Here is a 21,767-nt window from a genome sequence, read left to right as displayed (position 1 = left end):
CAAAGAATTGACCGTACACCTTCGGTCATTTCTCCTTCGTTCATTGACAAAATTTCAAGTGACCCCGAATGATTCCGAAGCACACCAATGCCGTTGTCTCTGGTTGGATCGTGGGCTCTTCCATCATCGAATGATCAATGACAGTGATTGAAAGCTTTCGAAAATGTCTGCATAATATCGCACCTCGAACGTCATCCAGCTAGCTCAACCATGCTCAAGTAAATCGATCATAGAAATCATCAAAATCTAAGATAGAACTTCGATAAGATCCACTTGAAATGTTGTGTATTTAATTAAAAAATCAAAACATTGAACTGATTAAATTTAGATTGAAGTGAAAAGATTGATCTGATCCTAAAATATTTTTAAGAAGCTTTTAATAAATGAGCTGCCAATCAATTCTCTTTTTCGTGGTCAACATGTTGACGAGTTCAATTTTAACTTTCCAGATTATTCGTTCTTAATAAACAACGTGATTTTCCTCTTCGAATCTTATATTTATAGCATTGAGTAACATTTGTTTGTTAATTCTGCAGAGGGTGCACCGGAAGTATCAGCGAATGTCAATCTTGTTGTTCATCGTGTTGCACCCCTTCACCCTGTTCACCCACTGTTATATGCAGACCATCGTGTCCCCCTCGATGCCCTCCCAAACCAACTAGAACAACGGTGAGTTTCGAAAAAGAAAATCAAATACATTTTCTACTTTTAATATACACTGCTGGAATTAATTCTGGACACTTTAAATAAAAATATTCTTTATTTCATATTTGTGTAGAAAATGTATATTCTGTAATTTATTGTAATCTATAATGTTTATACTTAATATTTTCACATAATTTGGTTTGTAAATGTTTTAAAATTTTAATTTAAAAATGTGAAATAGCCAATCACAGAATGAAAGGATATCCAACGAAATATGAATTTTTTTCTACCTCCTTTGATGTGCTGAAATTGTAATTTTTATTGTATATTAAAAGTGTGGCTGTAAATGGTCTTTTTACTGATTTTTTTATATAAGCAACGCCTTAAAATTAGAAAATAATGATTAGAATATAAAATATTAAATAATTTAAATAAATGCGAAATTTAAATAAAAATTTAAAAGTGTCCAGAATTAATTCCACTAGTGTATGTAACTTGAGATAATATCATAAAATTGGTGAAAATAAAAAAGATAACAGAGTTTATCGCGCAACATGAAGCTTCAAAGAGGCTCGTAACAGCAGTACAAATCTATAAAGCATTCCAAGAGGCTGTTATCGGAGGTAACTTGATAACTGGTCTCGAAATTAGGTTTACCTACGACCGTGTCCACCTTGTCCACCCTGTTGCCCGCTTCCTTGTCCGCCAAAGATAATCGTCACGTGTACACCACCCCCGCCACCGTGTCCACCGCCACCACCCTGTGTGACATACGTTTGCACCAAGAAACTGGTCCCCTGTATGCCTTGTCCACCACCCACGCCACCACCTTGCTCGCCTTGTCGACCAGTTTGCCGTTAGTTACACACAATTAACTCGTTTCTCCTCGATTCAATTAACGACCAATACCGGGTCAATAATCGTGGCCCATCAATAATCGTTATCAAAACTGTACAAAGGGAAATTATTATTTTGTTCGATACAGTGCCCTATAGCTGTTCACCTTGCTAGAGGACCATTCTTGAGGCAGCGTGATAACACAGTGGATATTATAATTTTGGGTAAGAATTAAATAATTAACTTTTTAGTAATGAATACTAAATAGAAAATTACTCATATTTCCAGGAATACATTGAACGAAGCATCATCGAACGTGGACTCGAAAGAACTAATTAAAGGAACCCTGATTGAGGAACAACGACTACGACAAAGCGCTTAAGATTCGAATCAAATACCCAATTATCGTTTATTTCACGAATTAGTCACATAATCCTGATTAAGACTTGATACCGGAATCGATTTAACACGAACGTGCCCCGATACTAAATTTGGACAACATTCTAATCAGAGTACTCTACTTAGTCAACGATCGAATTACGACCAATTAATTATTGAAGAAGTGACCCCCACCTTGATTGGACTTACCTGAATTGACGAATTACCGAAATGACAAATTTATTTTATGTAAATACGATGGATGTATTCGACATTTTTTTGTCACTGTCAAATTTTTTCACTTCATACCCGAATTCTGATTTGATGGAGCTGCCTTTACTTTGCGCTGGTACATATTTTCCCCCCCTGAAAATATGTACGATTGCAAAGTAAGATGGTACGAGGTGAAGTTTCCATTTAAATAAAAAAAAAATAGCACAAGCATACCGATCGAACGTGATTACGATGAATTTCTACATTTCAATATGTTGCTCGCAATAGAAAGCAGGTACCATTCAATTTTTTTTTAGTGATTTTTTTTATGAATCAAGTCACGTTTTCAAGATTTTGGTACGATTGCGGCAACGAAATGACTGATTTTGTCGTTCACGTTTGAGATAAAATTTCAAATTTTAAATATTTAATGAACAGTACCATTGACAGTGACAAATTGAAGTTGCAACAGGGCTAGGAATCTCGGAGAACACATTTGCATGTGCTTCTACTTGTAAACGGTGGAAAATAAAAATAGTAAAACTATACTCAAATTGGTGTTTTATTATCAAATTCCTAGATAATTTTATTCATAGTATCTTTACTGCAAGATACCATTTATCTTATTTACCTAATTTTGCAATCGTAAAATCACGTTTATCGAGGTGGCATTTTTCCAACAAATTAAAAACAAAATAAAACGTTGGTAAATTGAGAACAGCAACAAATTGAAATTGTAAATCTGCCACAAACGGTGTCCATGGCAACCTAGTCCTGTCTACGTCTCGTCAATTTTTCGTCCTGGTTTTTAAAACCTTCGTGATAAAAAACCTAGCCCTTCGGAATTTCCCTTCTCCGGTGGTGATGCAAAATCAGAGCTAGACAATTACCTGGCCAATTACCATTCCAAATGAAATTTCTCTAATTATTATTTGACCCCGAAGTTAAATTTTGAACAACCATGAACAAGAGGTGAAGATCATAGCCTTTCAAAACCTTATCTTCTCCTATGGCTCATCGTTTATCAAAACGACCCATCGTTAATAAAATTTTCCCGCATAGGAAAGCCTCAGCCGACAGGAACTCGAAACAGAGGGGATCCTCTCGACGTCCAAGCGCGTCCAGCTTGTATTCGAGGCCCAACACAGCTCATCAGAAGCTGAAACCCGAAAAATCACCGTCCACGCAGAATCTAGTAACCCCGGAACCACAGAACTTGTCCAAGACGATTCAAGTTAGCAAAGCTGTCGAGACATGTGTTCCGAAGACCAGATTCAGCTCTCAGGATAGATGCAGAGAGCTGAGATCGTATTCATCGCCGAGGCTGAAATATTTCCCTGCCGAGAGAATCAAGAAGTTTGAGAGTCCTCCTGGCACCCCTATCGGTGCACTAATTGCACAACAAAATCCCCATGAATCTGGTAGCTATTATGCTGCTGGTCATCCGGAATACAACAATGGACAGGGTGATGCAACGACAGCAAGTCAGTCTTTGCATCAGCATCGACCACCTCAGGTATAGTCGTTAGATTAGATTGGGATATCTAGTTCAAGGTTTCTGAAACTCCAACAACTTTCTTGCAGAAACTCGAACTGTTACCTCTTTAAGTATTCAACCCGATTAATCGTCCAACTCGGACGACGCGTTAAAATGATGAATTAATGATTTCGCAGCATGTGCAGAGCGTTGGTCAGCAACAGGTAGCTGGTAATCAAGTTGCTCAGATGAATCCTCACTCGGATCCCACTTTACCGCAACAGATCCTCGGTCAATCTCATCGCCCCTTCGTTCCACATGGGCCCCGGGATCATTCTCCCCCGAAAACAATCGCAAATGTTCACAATTCTCATTCAGCTTATCACAATCCATCTTGCGTGATGACGACACCGCAGCCTGTCGCTCCCATGATGGATCAAGAGAGAAGCACATCAGAAGAGCCCGCCTTGACCCATCCGTCCGATTACGAGAAACAACCGATCGGTGGTCGAAACGCGGCTAACTACAGGCAGACGATAAACAGACAACAGATGCAACTGCAGTCACAAATGTCTATGGATCCCAATTTGTCCAATTTGACGCCCAGTGATCATCAGCAGCTGCAAAATCATTACTCCAGACATGGTCACTTTTCTCAGAATCCTCAGCAAGTCTATCAGCAGATGCAACAGAATATGCAACAGCAGATGCAGATGCAACAGCGAGCCATGAACTATCAGATGCAAATGATGGGTGGGAAAGGTCAAGGTGCTCCTTATGCGGTTCAATATGGGAGATACTTCCCTGGACAGGGTATGACGACTCCTCAGGATGCAACTGTTAACCAGATGAAGAACCTACGTACTGGACAAGCATACGGTAACCAAGGGCATCAGAGGGATCTTGATTACTCCGTGAATCATCAAAATGGATGGACAAAAGGCAATCAAGCAGCTGAGTTCTCGAGCGTCAAGGCTCAATTGAACCCTTACACCGTAGAAGTGATGAATAACAATCAACCACATCATGGGACACATCCCTATCATCATGCAGTGCATCAGCATCGACCACTGTACAAAAATCCTGGACAAGGTACTCCAATGATGTACCATCAGCCAGGTTTCGATCAACAAATCCCTGCAAATCAACAAATGCCTCAACAACCACCTACAGAGAACAATCAAGTCCCTAAAAATGACAACAAGAAGCCTCCGCCGTTCACTCATAGTATGCTACGGGATCAAGAGAAGCTGTTGAACACCATGAAGCAACAAGGAGTACCACTGGACATCATGAGGAGGCAGTTCGACATATTGCTGAACGAGCAAAGGAAACACCTGGAGTACCTGGAGTGTCTTTGGCGACAAGACGAAGAAGAAGTGAGGAGATTACCGGTTATTAATCGAAAAAAAAGGAACATCGATGAGAAACCTGAATGGATGACTCATTTGACCCCCACGAGGATGTCCTATTTGGAGATGGAGAGGTTGAGGGAGCAGCAGAAGAAGGAACAAGAAGCTCGGTTGCAACAACAAAACGCAAACGAGATGGTTAATCAACAGCCTCCACTTCAGCTTCAGAACCAACAGGTTCCTCCTCAGCTTCAGAACCAGCAGATTCCTCAGCTTCAGAACCAGCAGATTCCTCAGCTTCAGAACCAACAGGCTCCTCCACAGCTTCAGAACCAGCAGATTCCTCAGCTTCAGAACCAACAGGCTGCTCCTCAGCTTCAGAATCAACAGCCTTATCAATTATGGCAACCTAACTGGCAGCAGTCAAGGATTTCTCAACCCTATAACCACATGTACCCTCAACTCTACATGAATCAAGGTCCAATGAACTATCGACACCAGCAGAGTATGCCAGATTACCGGTACGCTCATCAGCAATACAATCATCAACATCAACAACAGCACTACCAGTACGTTCCACAGCAGAATCAAGAAGAAATTCAGCAAACCAATGGGTACTCAGGATACCAAGATGTCAGGCAACCAACAGAACCATCGAGTTTGATGAAGATCCGTCACTACAAGAACCATGTTCGTTCTCAGAAGCGCAACAACGGACTGCAGGATCCTGAAGTGGCTCGTAGACAACTGGAGGAACTGAGGGCCAGCAGTGAGTTGAGGAAGGGACTCGAGTACCTGGCCAATTTCGCCCCTAAGAAAGCTGCATTCCGACTAAACGGTATCCAGGATCGTAGTGAGACGGATACCGAGATCCAGAATCGTCTTCCGGTACTCAACGCTGAACCAGCCGTCAAAAGAGTATCAGCGAATGGTTTAGAGAACAGTAGGATCGCGAACAACCCTCCTCCCCAACGACTGTCGCCCCTGAATAAGCTGGAACAGGAATTCGCGAAGGAATATCCTAGGCAGAGAGAGCCAACACCTAGAAACTGTTACAGTGTCCCAGCTGAAAGGGAAAATGGTACCATGGCCAGTGAACAGCAGCCGCAATACCTGCCACAGCAACTTCCTGTAGAAAATTCAGCAAATTTGATTTCTTACAACGACAAGAACCCTACGATGCCTCGAGGGAACGTGATGACGCCCTATAAATTTGATGTCAATTACCCTCAGCATTATCAACAAATGCAACAGTACTATCAGAACACCAAGAACCTGACCGGGAACAATGGCGAAGGTGACGTGGGGGTGTCTCAGAAGATGGAAATGAACAAAAAGAATTTCGAACGAGCTGGCGGGGATGCTTACGAGAATATGAACGGGCAAATGATGCAGGAGGGGAAGATTCCTATGCAAGGGATGCAGCAATACGGTCAACCTGATATGCACGAAGCAAGGACTATAGGGGGTGTTAGGTACCTGGCAAGGAAACAGGATTATCTGCCCAACCAACAAATCGTGTCACCGGAAACTCTGATTGCGAGCAGACACCTGCAACCCCCTATTATTTATTGATTTTATTTTTCAGATGTTTTTACGTGTTTTGATAGTATTTTTTTGTAGTTGTATATGGTGAAGGCGTTTGTTTGATACAAGTGTAATTTGTAGCCAGCTGGGTTCTTTGAATCGAAAGATTGTGAATCTGGAAGATTCAGAGGACGTGGCTTGGATTTTTTTGTATTTTTCATTAATAAAATGATGTCTTCTGAAGTTGCGTTTTGTTCGATGTCTATCGAGCGATAAGAATCTTGAGGAATGTTTGAGGGTGGCTGTTACTTGTCGACGTCAAGCACACCCTCATTGCTAGAATTGCTGCTTTTCTTCTTTCCTCTCTATTGTGATTCCTCTAGAGTTTCGTCCTCATCAGCAAATTGCTGTCTACCGATAAAATACAGTTCGCCAGCGAAATGACTCGTCCTTAAGGGACATTATCTTTCCTATGAATTCAGCATTCTATATACTTTCATGTTTTACGAATGGATAGTTCAATCAACGAAGAATCGTGATCGTTTTTTATTTTCTTTCTCAGAAGTAACAGAAATTTTTGAAAATTTGAAATACAAAATTGCAAGTAAGATGAGTTCCTGCGAAAATCCTCGTAATTACCTTCAGGAAGTGTCGGATATTATTAATGAAATTGAGTGTCGGTAAGCGATTGTTCATTAACGAATAATTAATTAACCCTATTTTCATTCTGATTGAAAATACCTCAAATCTAACCCTATCAAAAATTCCTGCAATATTTTAATTACAGAGTACCAGAACCAGAAATATGCAACATCAGATGTCCACCCTTAGGGTGTCCACGAGGACCTTGTCCAGGTGTGTGCGCTTACGATGGAGTACCTGATGCTTGCTGCATGTCCAAGATGCCTTGTTGTGCACCTCCTCCCCCACTTCTTTGCCGAGCACCCCCGGCATGTTTATTAAAAGCATACGCCAAAGCGGTTGGCTACCCTCCCGAGTCCTGTTTTTCACCACCGAAGGCGCGACTTCGTTTATTACTCGGTTTTCCGGCGCGTAGAAACCTGCAGATAGATTGTTCACCACAATCCCCCTGTTATTTCAGCCCTCCAAATTGTACATCCTGTTGCCCTGCCTCCACGTTTTCGTGTTTCTGAAGGAAAGTTTCCAAATGTGCTCTCCCTTTTCCTATACTAGTGGAATTAATTCTGGATACTTTTAAATTTTTACTTAAATTTCGCATTTATTCAAATTATTTCATATTTTATATTCTAATCATTATTTTCTAATATTAAGGCGTTGCTTATATAAATTAATCAGTAAAAAGTCCATTTACAGCCGTACTTTTAATATACAATAAAAATTACAATTTCAACATATCAAAGGAGGTAGAAAAAATTAATATTTCGTTGCATATCCTATGATTGTCTATTTCGTGTTGCCAGGCGCAAAAACAAAAATAACGCAGTTTAGATTTTTTTTAATTACAATTTTAAAACATTTACAAACCAAATCGTATGAAAATATTAAGTATAAACATTATAGATTACAATAAATTGCAAAATATACATTTTCTGCACAAATATGAAGTAAAAAATATTTTTATTCAAAGTGTCCAGAATTAATCCCACCAGTGTACCCCGAATAATTAGAATAATTAATAATTCGATTGCACCTCTCTGTATACCTTGTATGTTTGCATTGAAAATAAATTGTAATTATTTTAAGATCACCCTAATAATTTTTTGTAAAATTTGAAATACATCACTTCAATAGATTTGGTTGTCAGGGTATTTGCTTCCAACTTCGTGTTAATCAATGAAACATTAATCACTATTGAACGGAATTTTTCGGAATATCAAGATGAACGAAGAGATAAGCGATAAGATATTGAAAGAATCAAAACTATTTAGCGCGACAAAGATTATACAATATCTGTTGGAAAGATCGGATTGCAAGAAGAACGAGGATGAGAAGGGGGTTAATATTGAAATTGTTACTACATTTCCACAGCAACAAAGTGAAAATTTTTTTAATTATTCAGCAGGGCGCAATTCCGTCGGAATATATGAGGCAAATGTCGATGACGACAGAGGAGAGAACGAGGCATCTCTTCAAGTTGAGGAACAAGTTTAATTACTTTTTTTTCTGCCCAGAGGATTGCAACTTCGAGATAACTCCTAGTGTCGTCATTTTTCAACAATTCACTGTTGGAAATACTTTAACCGTGACAGTGACCGTTCGAAACAAGACGAAGGTATTATTAAATTATATTTAAAATGATGCTCTCACTGTTTTCCTTTTTCGAACAAAAGATTCCAAGGTACTTGAAGACGTCCTGTGAATTGGATCCTTGCTTCAGCGTTGAGCATCGTGGAAGTACTTACTCGATGATGATAGCTCCTGGTCTCGCTAATTCTTACAATGTCAAATTTATGCCTGAGAAAAAACGAGACTACCAATATCTATTAAAATTCACCACTGACAGTGGACAAATGATCGTGCCTGTTATAGGTAAAATTTTCTTTTTACTATCAATGAAACGTTTTCAGTTCACTTTTATAATGGAATTTTCATTTCAGCGATCGGATCGAGAGGAATTTTAGATTTTCCCGATAGAATTGAACTTCCATCGACAGCAGTGAAGATTCCCTCCACGAAAACGATTTTTGTGCGCAACGTTGGAGTCGCAGAGGCAATTTTCACTCTTTACACCAACGAGTAAATGATTTTCAACGCGATATTTATCTGAATTTTAATCGATTAATTGAATTTAATTAACTTTGATTAATTTTAGCTCACGTTTCTGGATCGAACCGTCCAAGGGTAGAATAGAGGAAGAAGAATCCTTGCAATTTACCGTGTACTTTTCATCCAACAAAGCTGGTGATTTTCAAGGAAAATTGTTTCTCGAATACGAAACAGGTGAATGATGAAAACTACTCAGCCGATTCACGATGGAAATAATTGTACCTTTCATTTTAGGAGAAAAATTGCAAATAGATCTTCAAGGTTCCGCAGAAAATTGTTCTATTAGAATCGATAGGGGTAGTGTTAGAATGGAAGAAACTTATTTAGGACTGTCCAGAAGCAAGACTCTCACGATTCACAATAGGAGCGATTATATTGTTAAATATAAATGGATGTTGCTTAAAGATGAAGATGAGGACAAACAACGAAAAGAAGAGTACAAAAAATTATATCATATGGTCTACGATGCAGAGCTGATTCGTTGTGTGAATCTCGAATATTATAACGTGTGCACCCCTGATATCCATAAATTAATTTATCAACGAATTTATGCGGACGAATTGGAATCATTAACGAAAGAAAGTTTTCCATACAATCACCTGTTCTTTATGTTTGCACCACAGGTAAATTCCAAACAATTGATCTTAATTTATTCAATGAATTCCTATTTGAAAATGGTTTTTCAGGAGGGTGAAATTTGGCCACGATCGTCCACCGGTGTTACAGTATTCTATCGTGCCATAGAAATCGGTGAAGTAATGAGCATTGCATATTTAGAAGTAACTGGATTAGAAAATAGAATCCCATTAAGGTAGAAACTTTTTATTTATTGTAGGCGTTAGTGGAGGGGGGAAGAAGGTTTCGTCTCCCTGGTAGAGGTGTGCGAGTACTCGTAATTTACAAGCCGAGCTGAACTCGCTTCGATTGTTCGAGCCGAGTCGATCGCTTGAATTTGCCGAGCTACTCGAAATCGACGAACTGTTTGATATCAAAGCGAGCTACTCGAAAAAATCGAACTACTCGAATATTCGAGCCTTTGTGAAACTTCGATTTACGAGGGCTCGAATATTCGAGTAGTTCGATTTTTTCGAGTAGTTCGTCGATTTCGAGTAGCTCGGCAAATTCAAGCGATCGACTCGGCTCGACCGACCGATCATTGTTCGACTCGAAATTCGAGTACTCGAATAAATCGAGTACTCGCACATCTCTACTCCCTGGACACCTTTAGTTCGGCCAGGGACCGCTAGGTGGCGGCGAGATGATCGGCGATCAGCGTTCTCGCTGGTGGTCGCCCGGCATGCAGTTCGAATATACAGGGTGTTCGACAACAGGTGGGAGATTCTTTAAGGGCCGATTCTTGGGATCAAAATAAGACGAAAATCAAGAATTTTGATCCCTAGAATCATCCCTTAAGAAATCTCCCACCTGTTGTCAAACACCCTGTATATAATAGAAGTTCCAAATTGCGGTGTGATGGGTGTCTGGGGCAGGGATCGTCTATTGTCAGTCCCACTGACGAGTCTGACAGACGATCCCGAGACGAAACGCCTTTTTCTCCCTTCTCCTACATTATCTTCTTTCATAAATATAATTTTATGATTTTCACCTAGTCTTTATGGAATTGGGAAGGGACCAGTTCTTCGTTTAAACGTGCTCACGATCGACGTAGCGAATATTTATCTCTGTTCTGTGCATAATTACGAGGTAATTAACTACTCCTTTTTATTTACAATTCATACGAAAACTGGGAGACCCTGTTTTAGATAATAGCCGCGAACAAGGGACACATTCCTGGAACGTTGGTCCACAAGCCAAAACCGAGCGATTTTGGGGGTACAATTGAAATAACACCTGTTTGCCTTACGTTGGAACCAAATCAGCACAAATCTTTCAACTTGTCATTTTCCTCGAATCGAAAGGGAGATTTCGTGGAAAGGGTGGATTTCGTCGTGAAAGAGAGTCTCGAAGTGCTCAGCTTGCACATCAAGGGTTGCATCGTTTGTCCAACATTGCATTTCGACAAAGACAGCCTCGAATTTGCAACAACTGCCCTAGGTAAATTGAAATTTTTCAATCATCCAAAGGGTTTTTCAATTGAATCTCGTTTTCAGGATTCAGTACTCGACACGAGGTGTATCTGAACAACTTATCCCTAATGCCAGTGGCGTTTACCATAACCGTGCTCGACGATGGGGACCAACCACCATTAACTCACGAAGAATTCACCAAAGCCCCCACGAAATACAGTTTCCCTTCGAATCCTCGGGAATTTCACATCATCCCCGAAGAAGGGGTTGTTTCAGCCCAGGATGTTCTCAAAATCAAAGTACATAAACCGTCGACAAATGAAATGGAATTTATTTTAATTTATTCAATTGATTCACAGATCACTTACATAGCTAATATTGCTCGTACTGGTCACACGATAATCCAAGTCGACATGAAAGACTCAGATTTAGATCCATTACAGTTGCCAGTGAAATTCTATGGTCGTGTGGCTTCGTTACTGATAGTGCCATCGGATATCGTCTTTCGATTTTGTTTTATCAATTTCCCTTATTCGAGATCTTTTACAGTGAAGAATACTTCTGATCTGGATGGATATTTCTATATTCTACCGCAACAGGTACAGTTAACCCCAAGGATCACGCGTGATTCATGTTAATTAATAATATATTCTAATTAGGTCACGGAACACACAGCCGTGATCTGTTCCCTATCAGTGTATCAAGGATACATCAAAGCGAATCAATCAAAAACCATTAATGTAACAATCATCACGAAGGTTTTGGGTACAGAGAAAGTTACCCTCAGGTAAATATACCATTAATTAATTATTGTGTGTAGGGGCAGAAAAAGGCGTTTCTCGTCTCGGGGACGTCTGCCAGACTCGTCAGTGGGGCTGACGACAGACGATCCCTGCCCCAGACGCCTGTAACCCCGCTTTTCGGAACTTCTATACAGGGTGATCCTCTCGCTAGAGGACACAAAGGAACTGGCGACAATGAACCCCTTGACCGCACCATGAAGACACACAGAATCGTCTCGGCCCGGGTAGGTCCCCGCTGGCACGTGACAATAGGGACCTATTTATGGTGCGGTCAAGAGGTCCATTGTCGCCAGTGTTCCTTTGTGTCCTCTAGCGAGAGGATCACCCTGTATACAGGGTGTCATGTAACGCATTTTCACGCTCCTAGATGGTGGTAAGGGGGGTAATTCTGAACAACTTTTTCCTTTGCGAAAAAGTGGTCCGAAGCTTCCTTTTTGAATTATTAAGCAAAAACACTGACCAATCCGAGCGCGTATAACGCGCGGGCTCAGGGATGGCAGCGTCGGCTATGAAGCGGGGCTTAACGTAGGTCGCGAACGAACGGCTCGGCACCCCGTTAGCATAGCACAATATTAAATTTACGAACGAATGGGTAAGTCTCACTGAAATTGTTTTAAAATTTGTATTCATTATTTCATTTCAAACATTTTTATTTGTTATTTAGAATGTTTAAAATTTCCTTTTTTACATAATGACAGGCGACAAGAGATTAGATTCCGTATTCGTTTTGAACAACAACCAAAAATGTTTAACTAGTTTAATTTTTTTATTGTGCTATGCTAACGGGGTGCCGAGCCGTTCGTTCGCGACCTACGTCAAGCTCCGCTTCGTAGCCGACGCTGCCGTCCCTGAGCCCGCGCGTTATACGCGCTCGGATTGGTCAGTGTTTTTGCTTAATAATTCAAAAAGGAAGCTTCGGACCACTTTTTCGCAAAGGAAAAAGTTGTTCAGAATCACCCCCCCCTACCACCATCTAGGAGCGTGAAAATGCGTTACATGACACCCTGTATACGAATTAGTGATGTGCGGCCCGACTAGTCGAGTCGGTTCGGAAAACATCGGGCGGGCTCGGGCGGGCGTCCGGTACATGCGTGCAGTCGGGAAGCCTGACTATTTCGGGTACGGTCGGGTACAGTCGGGCAGATTCGGACGATGTACTTGTTAATACTTGCAATAAGCATGTGCAAAATCGGAATTTTGGAATAAGATAATTTTTATTATGTGGAAAAATAATACTTCTAACGAATTGCAAGTATTAACACAAGTGCGACCCGCGGAAGCTCGTCCGAGTCTGCCCGACTGTACCCGACCGAACCCGAAATAGTCGGACTACCCGACTGCACGCATGTATCGGACGCCCGCCCGAGCCCGTCCGATTTTTTCCGAGCCCACCCGAACCCGTAATGTCGGGTACTCGCACATCCCTAATCCGAATTGCATGCCAGACGACCGCTAGCGAGAAAACCGATCCAATCCCACTGCCACCTGGCGGTCGCCGACCCAAGCTAAGGGCGTCCGGGAAGAATCGCCGCCTTCCCCCTCCACTATACGCCTACATGTGTAAAACAATTAGAACAACTTTGTTAATTGATCGACAGTATGTTAACGATGGGAGAAAAATCATCGAGTACAATCTGCATTGTCACCTGCACCGGTCAGGGACCAGTGGTTTCCGTGGAACCAATAACTTTGGATTTTGGAGAAATCCAGGTTCTCGAAGAGAAAACCATGGAACTATTAGTGATCAATGATTCACCAATACCTGCTCATTTCAATGGAGCTTTGGTACTATTTTTCTAATTTTTCTCAATGATTCTATTCTAACGTTTACTCTCCGTTTTAAGGAGAAAATGAATTCGTTGTGGACGATGGATCCAGAGAGTGGATATCTGGAACCGGATAAAACCATCACAATTACAGTGAAATTGTTCCTTCGAGATGTGGGAAAATTTAGAAATACTGTTTTGTTGTCTGTTCTAAACAGCAGAACGATTCATGTTGAAATTAAAGTTACTGGAATCGGATGCAGCGTTGTCTTTGATCCGAGCATATTCCCTGTATACGACTTAGGCCTTCTTTTCAGGTATCCACAGTTATTTATATATTTCTTAGATTTGGAATTTTTTATTTTTTTATTCTCTGCAGCCATCACTTAATAAATCGAACTATAACTCTAACAAATTACGGAACACGTGATCACCAAATAATCTGGACGAACGAACCGGAAATACAGTTCTATCGTGGTCAAATATTGCAAACAAAGAGGTGAATAAAATATTGTCATTTCATTTGCACAAGTGGAACGCACGTTTATGAATCTATATATTTTGTTTGAATAAAATAGTTCCAAGTTTCAATTGCATCCTATGATCCTAGATATTCCAGCCGAGGAATCGAGGGTTGTTCAATGCAATTTATCGTGGGAACAGTGAGTATTTTTTCAGTAAATCACTTTGAAAAATGATAAATAACATCGATGAACTCTACGATAGAAACGAGTGTGTACTCGAAGATTGGTACGTTTTTGCAAAGATTCAAGGAAAAGGAAAACGTGAATTGATCGGTAAATCTATTTTCAAAGCCACGTTAACGAAACCGCAGATCTTGTTCAGTAAAAGAGAGCTTACGTTTCGGGTCGACGTGTGTCCTGAGGGTGATAAATCACAGCAGAAAGGTTCGATCAATTCTTTTTCTCCAGTTTTCCTACATTTTCACATATTTAAGGGGCTATACCAGTGTGACCGCCTTAAAATTAGGTGATTTTCAGGAATTTTTTTTTAGAAGAAATATTACATGCAATGTTTTTAAACTTCAGGGATGTATTTAGTTACAAATCATATATCTATAATAATTTTTTGGTACAAAAATAATAAAAAACAAGCGACTTATGCGCTATCTCCCAGGGCTCTAAAAAAGAGTTTCTCCACTGCTGCAGTGATTGCCGCCGCCTGAGTGTTTAAAATGAAAAATAACAAAAACGCTGTTAAACTAGAAGGTATTCTCCGTACCATGAACTAGGGTTTTCGAAAAATATCAAAATCTGACAAAATGGCGAAGTTTTAAAGAAAAGTTTGGAATTTATCCTAAAAAAATAGTAGTTTTTTTAATGCCAATCAAAAAAATCCTAATTCATGGTATGATAAAACATCTACTGAACACGCTGAAAAAAGTTTCGAGTCGATGCAATAATTTGTATTCGGGTTAGAGCTGCAGCAAATTTGAGAAATACCGTTTTGAGAAAATCGCGACCCATCGGCGGTAAGCAGTTACTCTTTAGAACGCTGCCATTCTTAAACTATTTGAGATTCGACCTTAAAATTTTAATATGATATTCTAGAAAGTATAGACTTTCAAAAAATGCAAAAAAGAAATCGATTTTTCAAAAGTGTTACACTGGTTCAGCCCCTTAAGTATCTTACTTTTCAATTTGCATTATTCAAATTAGACGAACTGCTGGTAACGAATCAATCGAACCTGGACTTAAACGTGCAATTATCCGTGAAAACACCGTTTTATTTGTTGACCACCACGAAGGAGCGCGTGCAGAACATGAAAGTGATTTTAATCGATAAAGCAACCACGGACATCTCCGTATTTTTCTTCATAGACGAGCAATTCAAAGATCTCTATTCGCGCGTCTACACTGGACAACTTCTGTTGGAATACATGGAACACCCTAATCAAGTAAATTGTATCGCTCCGTTTGCTCGAGAAAAACTTTAAAAAACTCTCCTTTTTTCTTTCTAGGATAAAATCGCGTGCAAGGCTTACGTGAATTTCCCGAATTTAATCATCGAACCCAAGGATATCGTCATTGATTGCGAACTCGGTTGCAGCGCCGAGAAAGTGTTGGCTTTGACCAATAATGGGCCAGTGACGGTCGTGTACAAATTCTTGTGGATTGCGGATTCCATCGAGATAGATAGAGACACGAATAACGATCAGGTAAAACGAGCTATTGATCGATATCGATATTGATGCTAATGGTAGAAGGAGATACGAGAAAAATTTGGAATATTTTTATAGGTGTGCCCAGAATGTTCCCCTCCTCAGACAGAATTAGATTTTTATAAAATGGAAAATAGGAAAAGCGATGATGTTTGTGTAAACGATAGACAAGATGGAAGCGGAGATGGGCCACTGCAATCCATACAACCCCCCACAAATTGTACTCTTCTTTTAATTAATCGTGAAAAATGAAAGGGTTACGCCTAGTTGGGATCGGGAAAATGACGTAATTTTCAAGATTTATAATAAATATTTACTATGAAGTGAAATACAGGTAAGTCTCGATTAATGCTAGTTCACATAGTGCGATATTCGATTTAGTGCGAATTTTAAAATGATACCAGGTCGCATTTAATGCGAACAAAAATTCAGTTAATGCGAGGCTTGCAAGACTTTCTTCGATCCAGACATGGATCGAAGCATGCAAGTTAACAGAGACTTGGATAAAATACTGCGAGTTTACGAAGATTTGAAAAAGCAGAAGATTAAAAAATAATAAACATGTTTATGCTATTATAATTTAATAATATACGTATGAAAGGTATATTTCAAAATTTTGATCGTATATTTTCTTTAACTAACTTTTCCTTAAGAAGTTTTCTTATATCTGTGATAGTTTTCGAGATACCATTTTTCTGCTGAAACTTCAAGGGGTGGTTTTACCCCCTAAACTTGCGATTGAGCCGCTATAAAAAAATACGTGTCTCTTATTTTCACCTGCTTAATATATCCACCGAGTTTCATTGAAATGGTATGGTTCCTTGTAAGAACCAATTCCTATATTTCAAATAGTACGAATTCAAATAATGCGAACAATTTCTGGGATTTATTACTCGCACTAATCGAGACCTACCTTTATACCATCGAAAAATACATGTTTTAAGATTTTTTTCAAAGTAAAATGTTAAATAATGACGGAAATACAGCTCTTCTCGAGATCACTTGCAGTGGCCACGATATCTTCCAAACCGTTTATTTAAAATCAAAACCGAAGAAGATTGAGTTAGTACATTGTATTGTTAAGGGCCTGAATGAAGGGTTTTGCGAAATTTTGATTTTCACCAAAATGATTTCAACAATTTTACTGAAAAATCCAGTTTTTAAAGCGGTCAAATTTTGTTTTCTCTGCGATGAAAAGAGAATTTTTCAACGGAATTAAAAATCCTTCCTTCAGGCCCTTAATAATACAATATACTAACTCAATCTTCTTTGGTTTTGATTTCAAATAAACTGACCACTGCAAGTGATCTTGAGAAAAGGGCGTTCTGCAAGCGTTCCCTCATTATTCAACATTTTACATTTAAAAAAATCTTAAAACTACTTTAAAACATGTATTTTTCAATGCCATATTTCACTTCATAGTAAATATTTATTAGGACAGTTAAAAAATCTTGAAAATTACCCGATCCCAACTAGGCGTAACCCCTTAAAAAGGAGAAGAATTCGATGAAATGAAAATTCCTATTTCTTTTCAGCGCCTGTTTCAGAGACGCTAAAATTAAAACCGGAAGTCTCGAGTCCCAACGATTCCGAAACGAATGATTGCACCGTATCTGCTGAAGAAATGAGAGAATTTTTAATGCCCATTTTTGGAAAATATTTTCAAGAAGACGAGGACATCGTTGTTCTGAAGAACTTGAGCTTTGAACCTCCCAAAGATCATTATATAAACGAAGTTAGCGTTTAAACAATTTAAAAAAGGAAATCATTTTTAAGATATTTCATGTTATTTTTAAAAAATTTCCAAGAATTCCTCTTCAATATTCAGAACGAAGATTCGAAGCTCTTTTTTTTTATTTCTCTCCTCCTCGAGATATTGCACCTCAGTTTTTAGATATTACTTTCAAAGTTTTACTTCCACGAGAGGGTGTTCTCGTTTACGTGTTGCTCACGTGCCACTCATAAAACGTCCGCTCGGTAGGTGGTGAAAATCGTTCCGAGGGAGGGTACCGTGCCACCGTATTCCGTGCACCACGTTCACCTGGGATTTCACGGTTTCCAACGGCTTCGAGTACAAGCTAAGGCGGTCTGCGAAATTCTTCGAGGACCAACCGAGGAGATTCGCCTAATTGCTCGAGCCGACGTCACTCGATTCTCTATCGACACCGACGTCATTAATTTTGGTCAACAAGTATTTCAATCACCGTTAATGAATTTCTTTAAATATCCACCTTGAAAGAATAAAAGTTTCTCCCCATTCGGGATCTCTTCTTTTCCTAAAGAAACCTGATTCGTTCGCGAATGTACAGGTTGGAAGCTTTAGTTTCCATTTTAACCTACTTTGATCCGTTTCAATTTAACAAGATCATTCGAGAGCGAACCCTAAGTACCTCTAATGAGAGAAAAATGTTCAAGTATCGTAGAATTTATCGTGAAACATGCTGCAGCTGTTCCTGGGAAGCACTCGTAAGAGCTTCGCCTTACGGAATCTCGGCACGACGACGTTCCAGTATAAAATAAATGGCACGATACTACCATCTTCCAACGAAAAGATCGATCGTCTCGATATGAATTCGCTAAAAGTCGAACCATACACGGGATACGTGGATCCTCAGTTGTTCGTGGAAATTCAGGTGGAACATTGCGCAGAAATCCTCGGACCGATCCATCATCGATTTCAACTAGAGGCACGATCATCTATTTCCATAATCGATACGAATTTTTATACATCCAACCTCTATACAAATTTTCATCATTCTCAGATTAATCATTTGATGCCTGTGACTGTAAAAGTGATCGCCTACGGAACATTCCCCCAAGTCTACCCTTGCATACCGAAAGGCAAATTACATCAATATCATTCTATCGAATTGGAGTACTCTGCTATCCAATCTCTAACCGAGGATTTCTTCATCAACGTAAGTGAGTATTAGAATATCTGCGGATATAGTTTCCATAGATTGGATATTATAGATGCTGGACGATATCAATTTCGAGGATGGTAACGATCTACCCAAAGAAGATATTGAAACTTTGACCAGTAAGTTGGAAACAAAATATGTTTTAAGAAAAATCTGATATTCACAAATTGTTTAAAATTGGATCAAATCACTTGAGGTTTTTTGAGAAGCTATACAAATTAATTTACTAACGATAAGATATGTGCCTTTGCTGTTTTAAAAAATTACAATTTGTTGAAATCGAGAAAAAAATAATGATCTATATAAATCACTTGAAAACGGCTGGAACAATTTGGCTAATTTTTTGTTTAAATGTTCGTAATAGTCCGAATAAGGTTTTTAGGGAAAGAAAAATTGAAAAAGTTGCCCGGAAAAATGGAAAATTCGGGAAAAAATAATCACCATTCGAACGATGGATATGCGTAATTCTTTTTTTGTTTTATTCGTTATGGTCCTAGAAAAATTTTCAGGAAATAGAATTCGAGACAATTACAAAGGAAAGTCGGAAAATTCGGACAAACTGCAAAAATTAAAATTTTTGAAACGGTACAAGTAGCAGGTTGACATGTTTGGCTGGGCATTATTGGTTCCCAATGAAATTTGGACAGGACAAATTTAAAATATATCTTTCGTAGATTCAAATAAATTATGTGTATGCCTAAAATTTCCATCGAGATCGGTCGATGCACTTAGAAGTTACAAGTAATTAAAATTTCCGAAAATTGCGACCTTTCACCTAAGAACATGACTAATTATTTTTGGAAATTTTAATTACTTGTAAATGCTAAGTGCATTGACCGATCTCGACGAAATGTTCAGCATACACATAACAAACTTAAATTTACAACTGTTATATTCTAAATTTTAATTACAGGCTGAAATGAAAAAGTTAAAAAATTGCCTTTTACTATTTTTATCCCGATTTCGACAAACTGTAATTATTTAAAATGACAGAAGCACACATCTTAATAAATCAATTTGTATAGCTTCTCAAAAACCCTCAAGTCATTTGGTCCAATTTTAAACAAGATATTCTGTTTTAAACAATGTGCGAATACTTTTGCACCCCACTGTACGTCTTTGTACATAAATCTTTTTACCATTATGAAGATTTGAAAAGCAAATAAATAAATGATAAATTCAATGAACGGTAGGCTACGTTTCATGGAATTCATGAATAAGGATCGCATAAATATTAATCGTAAGAAAACGATCGTTCGCGTTCACTCGTTATTATGTTTGTTTCGAGACGAAGGATGGTGCATTATTTCTTACGAAGAAACGTTTCCTCGCGTCATGGATATCGATATGGCGGTGGAAAGACACTTGGCAAGAAAGTTCGTCGATGCAAATTCATACATTTTAATGCAGTACGCGAGCACACAGAAAAACCAGCCAATCCCCCATCTTTTCTCGACCGAGTACATAATCGGTGAGTCTTATTATTTGAAATATCTCCATCCACGATTTCGTATGCCATGAAAAATTTAATAACCATTTCTTTATCAGACATGAATTACGTGATCGTCGACTGCGTCGCTCATTATTCAGCGAAGATAATTAATTATGGCCCGTGGAACGTGGAGATGAGAGTGAAGGAGACAAGAAGAAAGGAGGTGCTCGCGAAATCTGGCATTCTAGTGCAATTTAAGAAGCACTCGAAATTAGTGGTAGACGATTCCGCTGTTCTCCACATAACTTGGCATCCGACTCGAGAAACATTCTCCGTAAGAAGCACGCCAGTCAGACACACGATCCACATACAGGTAATTAACGTAATTAACACCTCCAACATCTGCCAGCTATTCGGGTATTTTTATGAAATGAAATTTGAAAATTCTTAGGTGATACATGGATGCACGATTCCCATAGTGCTACAGGGAATAGTAACCTACCCATATATTACTGTGAACACGAAACTTTTGGATTTCCAAGAAGTCGTCGTCGGGGAATGCTTGGTTCTATCCATCTTGGCGAAAAACGAGTAATACAATATTCAAATTTTAATTCAATTTACTCTGTATGAATTTTTCATTCCCTCGTTAACAGTTTGACTGCCACGTTAAAACCATTGAAAATTCCATTAAATATTACTTTCGTCTTCACAAATCTTGTGTACACTAGTGGAATTAATTCTGGACACTTTGCATAAAAATATTCTTTATTTCATATTTATGCAGTAAATGTATATTCTGCTATGCTAAATTGATACCGTAATATTGTATATTTATTTAAATTAATTTTAAATTAAAATATTGGAATTAAATTTTTGATTTATAAAAATAATTTGTATAATGTTTATACTTAATATTTTCACATGATTTGGTTTGGTTTAAAAAGATCTAAACTATGTTGTTATTTTTGTTTTCTTGTATTTTTGCCAATCATTTTTCTAATATTTAGTCTACCTTCTTTGATGTTTTCAAATTGCAATTTTTATTGTATATTAAAAGTATGGTTATAAATGGTCTTTTTACTGATTTTTTTATTTAAGCGACGTCCTAAAATTAGAAAACAATAATTAGAATATAAAATATAAATTTAAGTAAAAATATAAGTGTCCAGAATTAATTCCACTAGTGTATATTATCTTTAAAACATTTAATTATATTTTTATCCACAATTTCAAGTATCTAATACAAGTATTTCCAATTAAGTAAGTCAAAGAATTCCTAATAAGAGTGATGGATTCCTATTGAAATTCAAACGTCACCCATACATGGGTGACTTGGCTCTCACAAGGGACATTACCCAATCGACACACGCCGATTTTGATGCCCTTCGAGTATGATATAGAACTGAAAAAAATATTTGACACGTATTGTTTTTTATCGGCAATCGTCCATGCTGAA

General features: G+C 38.6%; 3 protein-coding genes and 1 long non-coding RNA gene across 4 annotated transcripts in view; 3 read left to right on the top strand and 1 right to left on the bottom strand.

Moving 5' to 3' along the window:
• Positions 1–21,767, bottom strand: part of LOC114875351 (trichohyalin) — a 156,185-nt gene that overhangs the window by 75,488 nt on the left and 58,930 nt on the right. The window lies entirely within an intron of this gene.
• On the top strand, positions 550–2,556 carry LOC123987942. Its single transcript, XR_006829551.1, has 3 exons — positions 550–669; positions 1,631–1,706; positions 1,771–2,556. It is a non-coding gene; the product is annotated as an uncharacterized LOC123987942 (long non-coding RNA).
• On the top strand, positions 3,035–6,477 carry LOC123987979 (putative mediator of RNA polymerase II transcription subunit 12). The gene is made up of 4 exons (XM_046286545.1): positions 3,035–3,045; positions 3,136–3,589; positions 3,748–4,332; positions 4,363–6,477. Exons 1-4 carry the CDS (start codon positions 3,035–3,037, stop codon positions 6,475–6,477), a joined length of 3,165 nt encoding a protein of 1,054 aa, XP_046142501.1.
• LOC123987978 (sperm mitochondrial-associated cysteine-rich protein-like) lies at positions 7,039–7,583 on the top strand. The gene is made up of 2 exons (XM_046286544.1): positions 7,039–7,109; positions 7,217–7,583. Exons 1-2 carry the CDS (start codon positions 7,039–7,041, stop codon positions 7,581–7,583), a joined length of 438 nt encoding a protein of 145 aa, XP_046142500.1.

The sequence above is a fragment of the Osmia bicornis genome, chromosome 7, assembly GCF_907164935.1.
Source record: "Osmia bicornis bicornis chromosome 7, iOsmBic2.1, whole genome shotgun sequence".
NCBI classification, from domain to species: domain Eukaryota; kingdom Metazoa; phylum Arthropoda; class Insecta; order Hymenoptera; family Megachilidae; genus Osmia; species Osmia bicornis.
This window is presented reverse-complemented; position numbering and strand designations above follow the sequence as displayed.

What these genes read in the sequence shown, in the direction of transcription:
- LOC123987978 (XM_046286544.1), top strand. Translation starts at nt 7,039, where the DNA reads ATGAGTTCCTGCGAAAATCCTCGTAATTACCTTCAGGAAGTGTCGGAT. An exon ending in ATTAATGAAATTGAGTGTCG is followed by an intron (nt 7,110 to 7,216) that starts GTAAGCGATTGT and finishes TTTTAATTACAG; the next exon opens with AGTACCAGAACCAGAAATAT.
- LOC123987979 (XM_046286545.1), top strand. An exon ending in ATCAGCATCGACCACCTCAG is followed by an intron (nt 3,590 to 3,747) that starts GTATAGTCGTTA and finishes ATGATTTCGCAG; the next exon opens with CATGTGCAGAGCGTTGGTCA. An exon ending in GTCAAGGTGCTCCTTATGCG is followed by an intron (nt 4,333 to 4,362) that starts GTTCAATATGGG and finishes TTCCCTGGACAG; the next exon opens with GGTATGACGACTCCTCAGGA.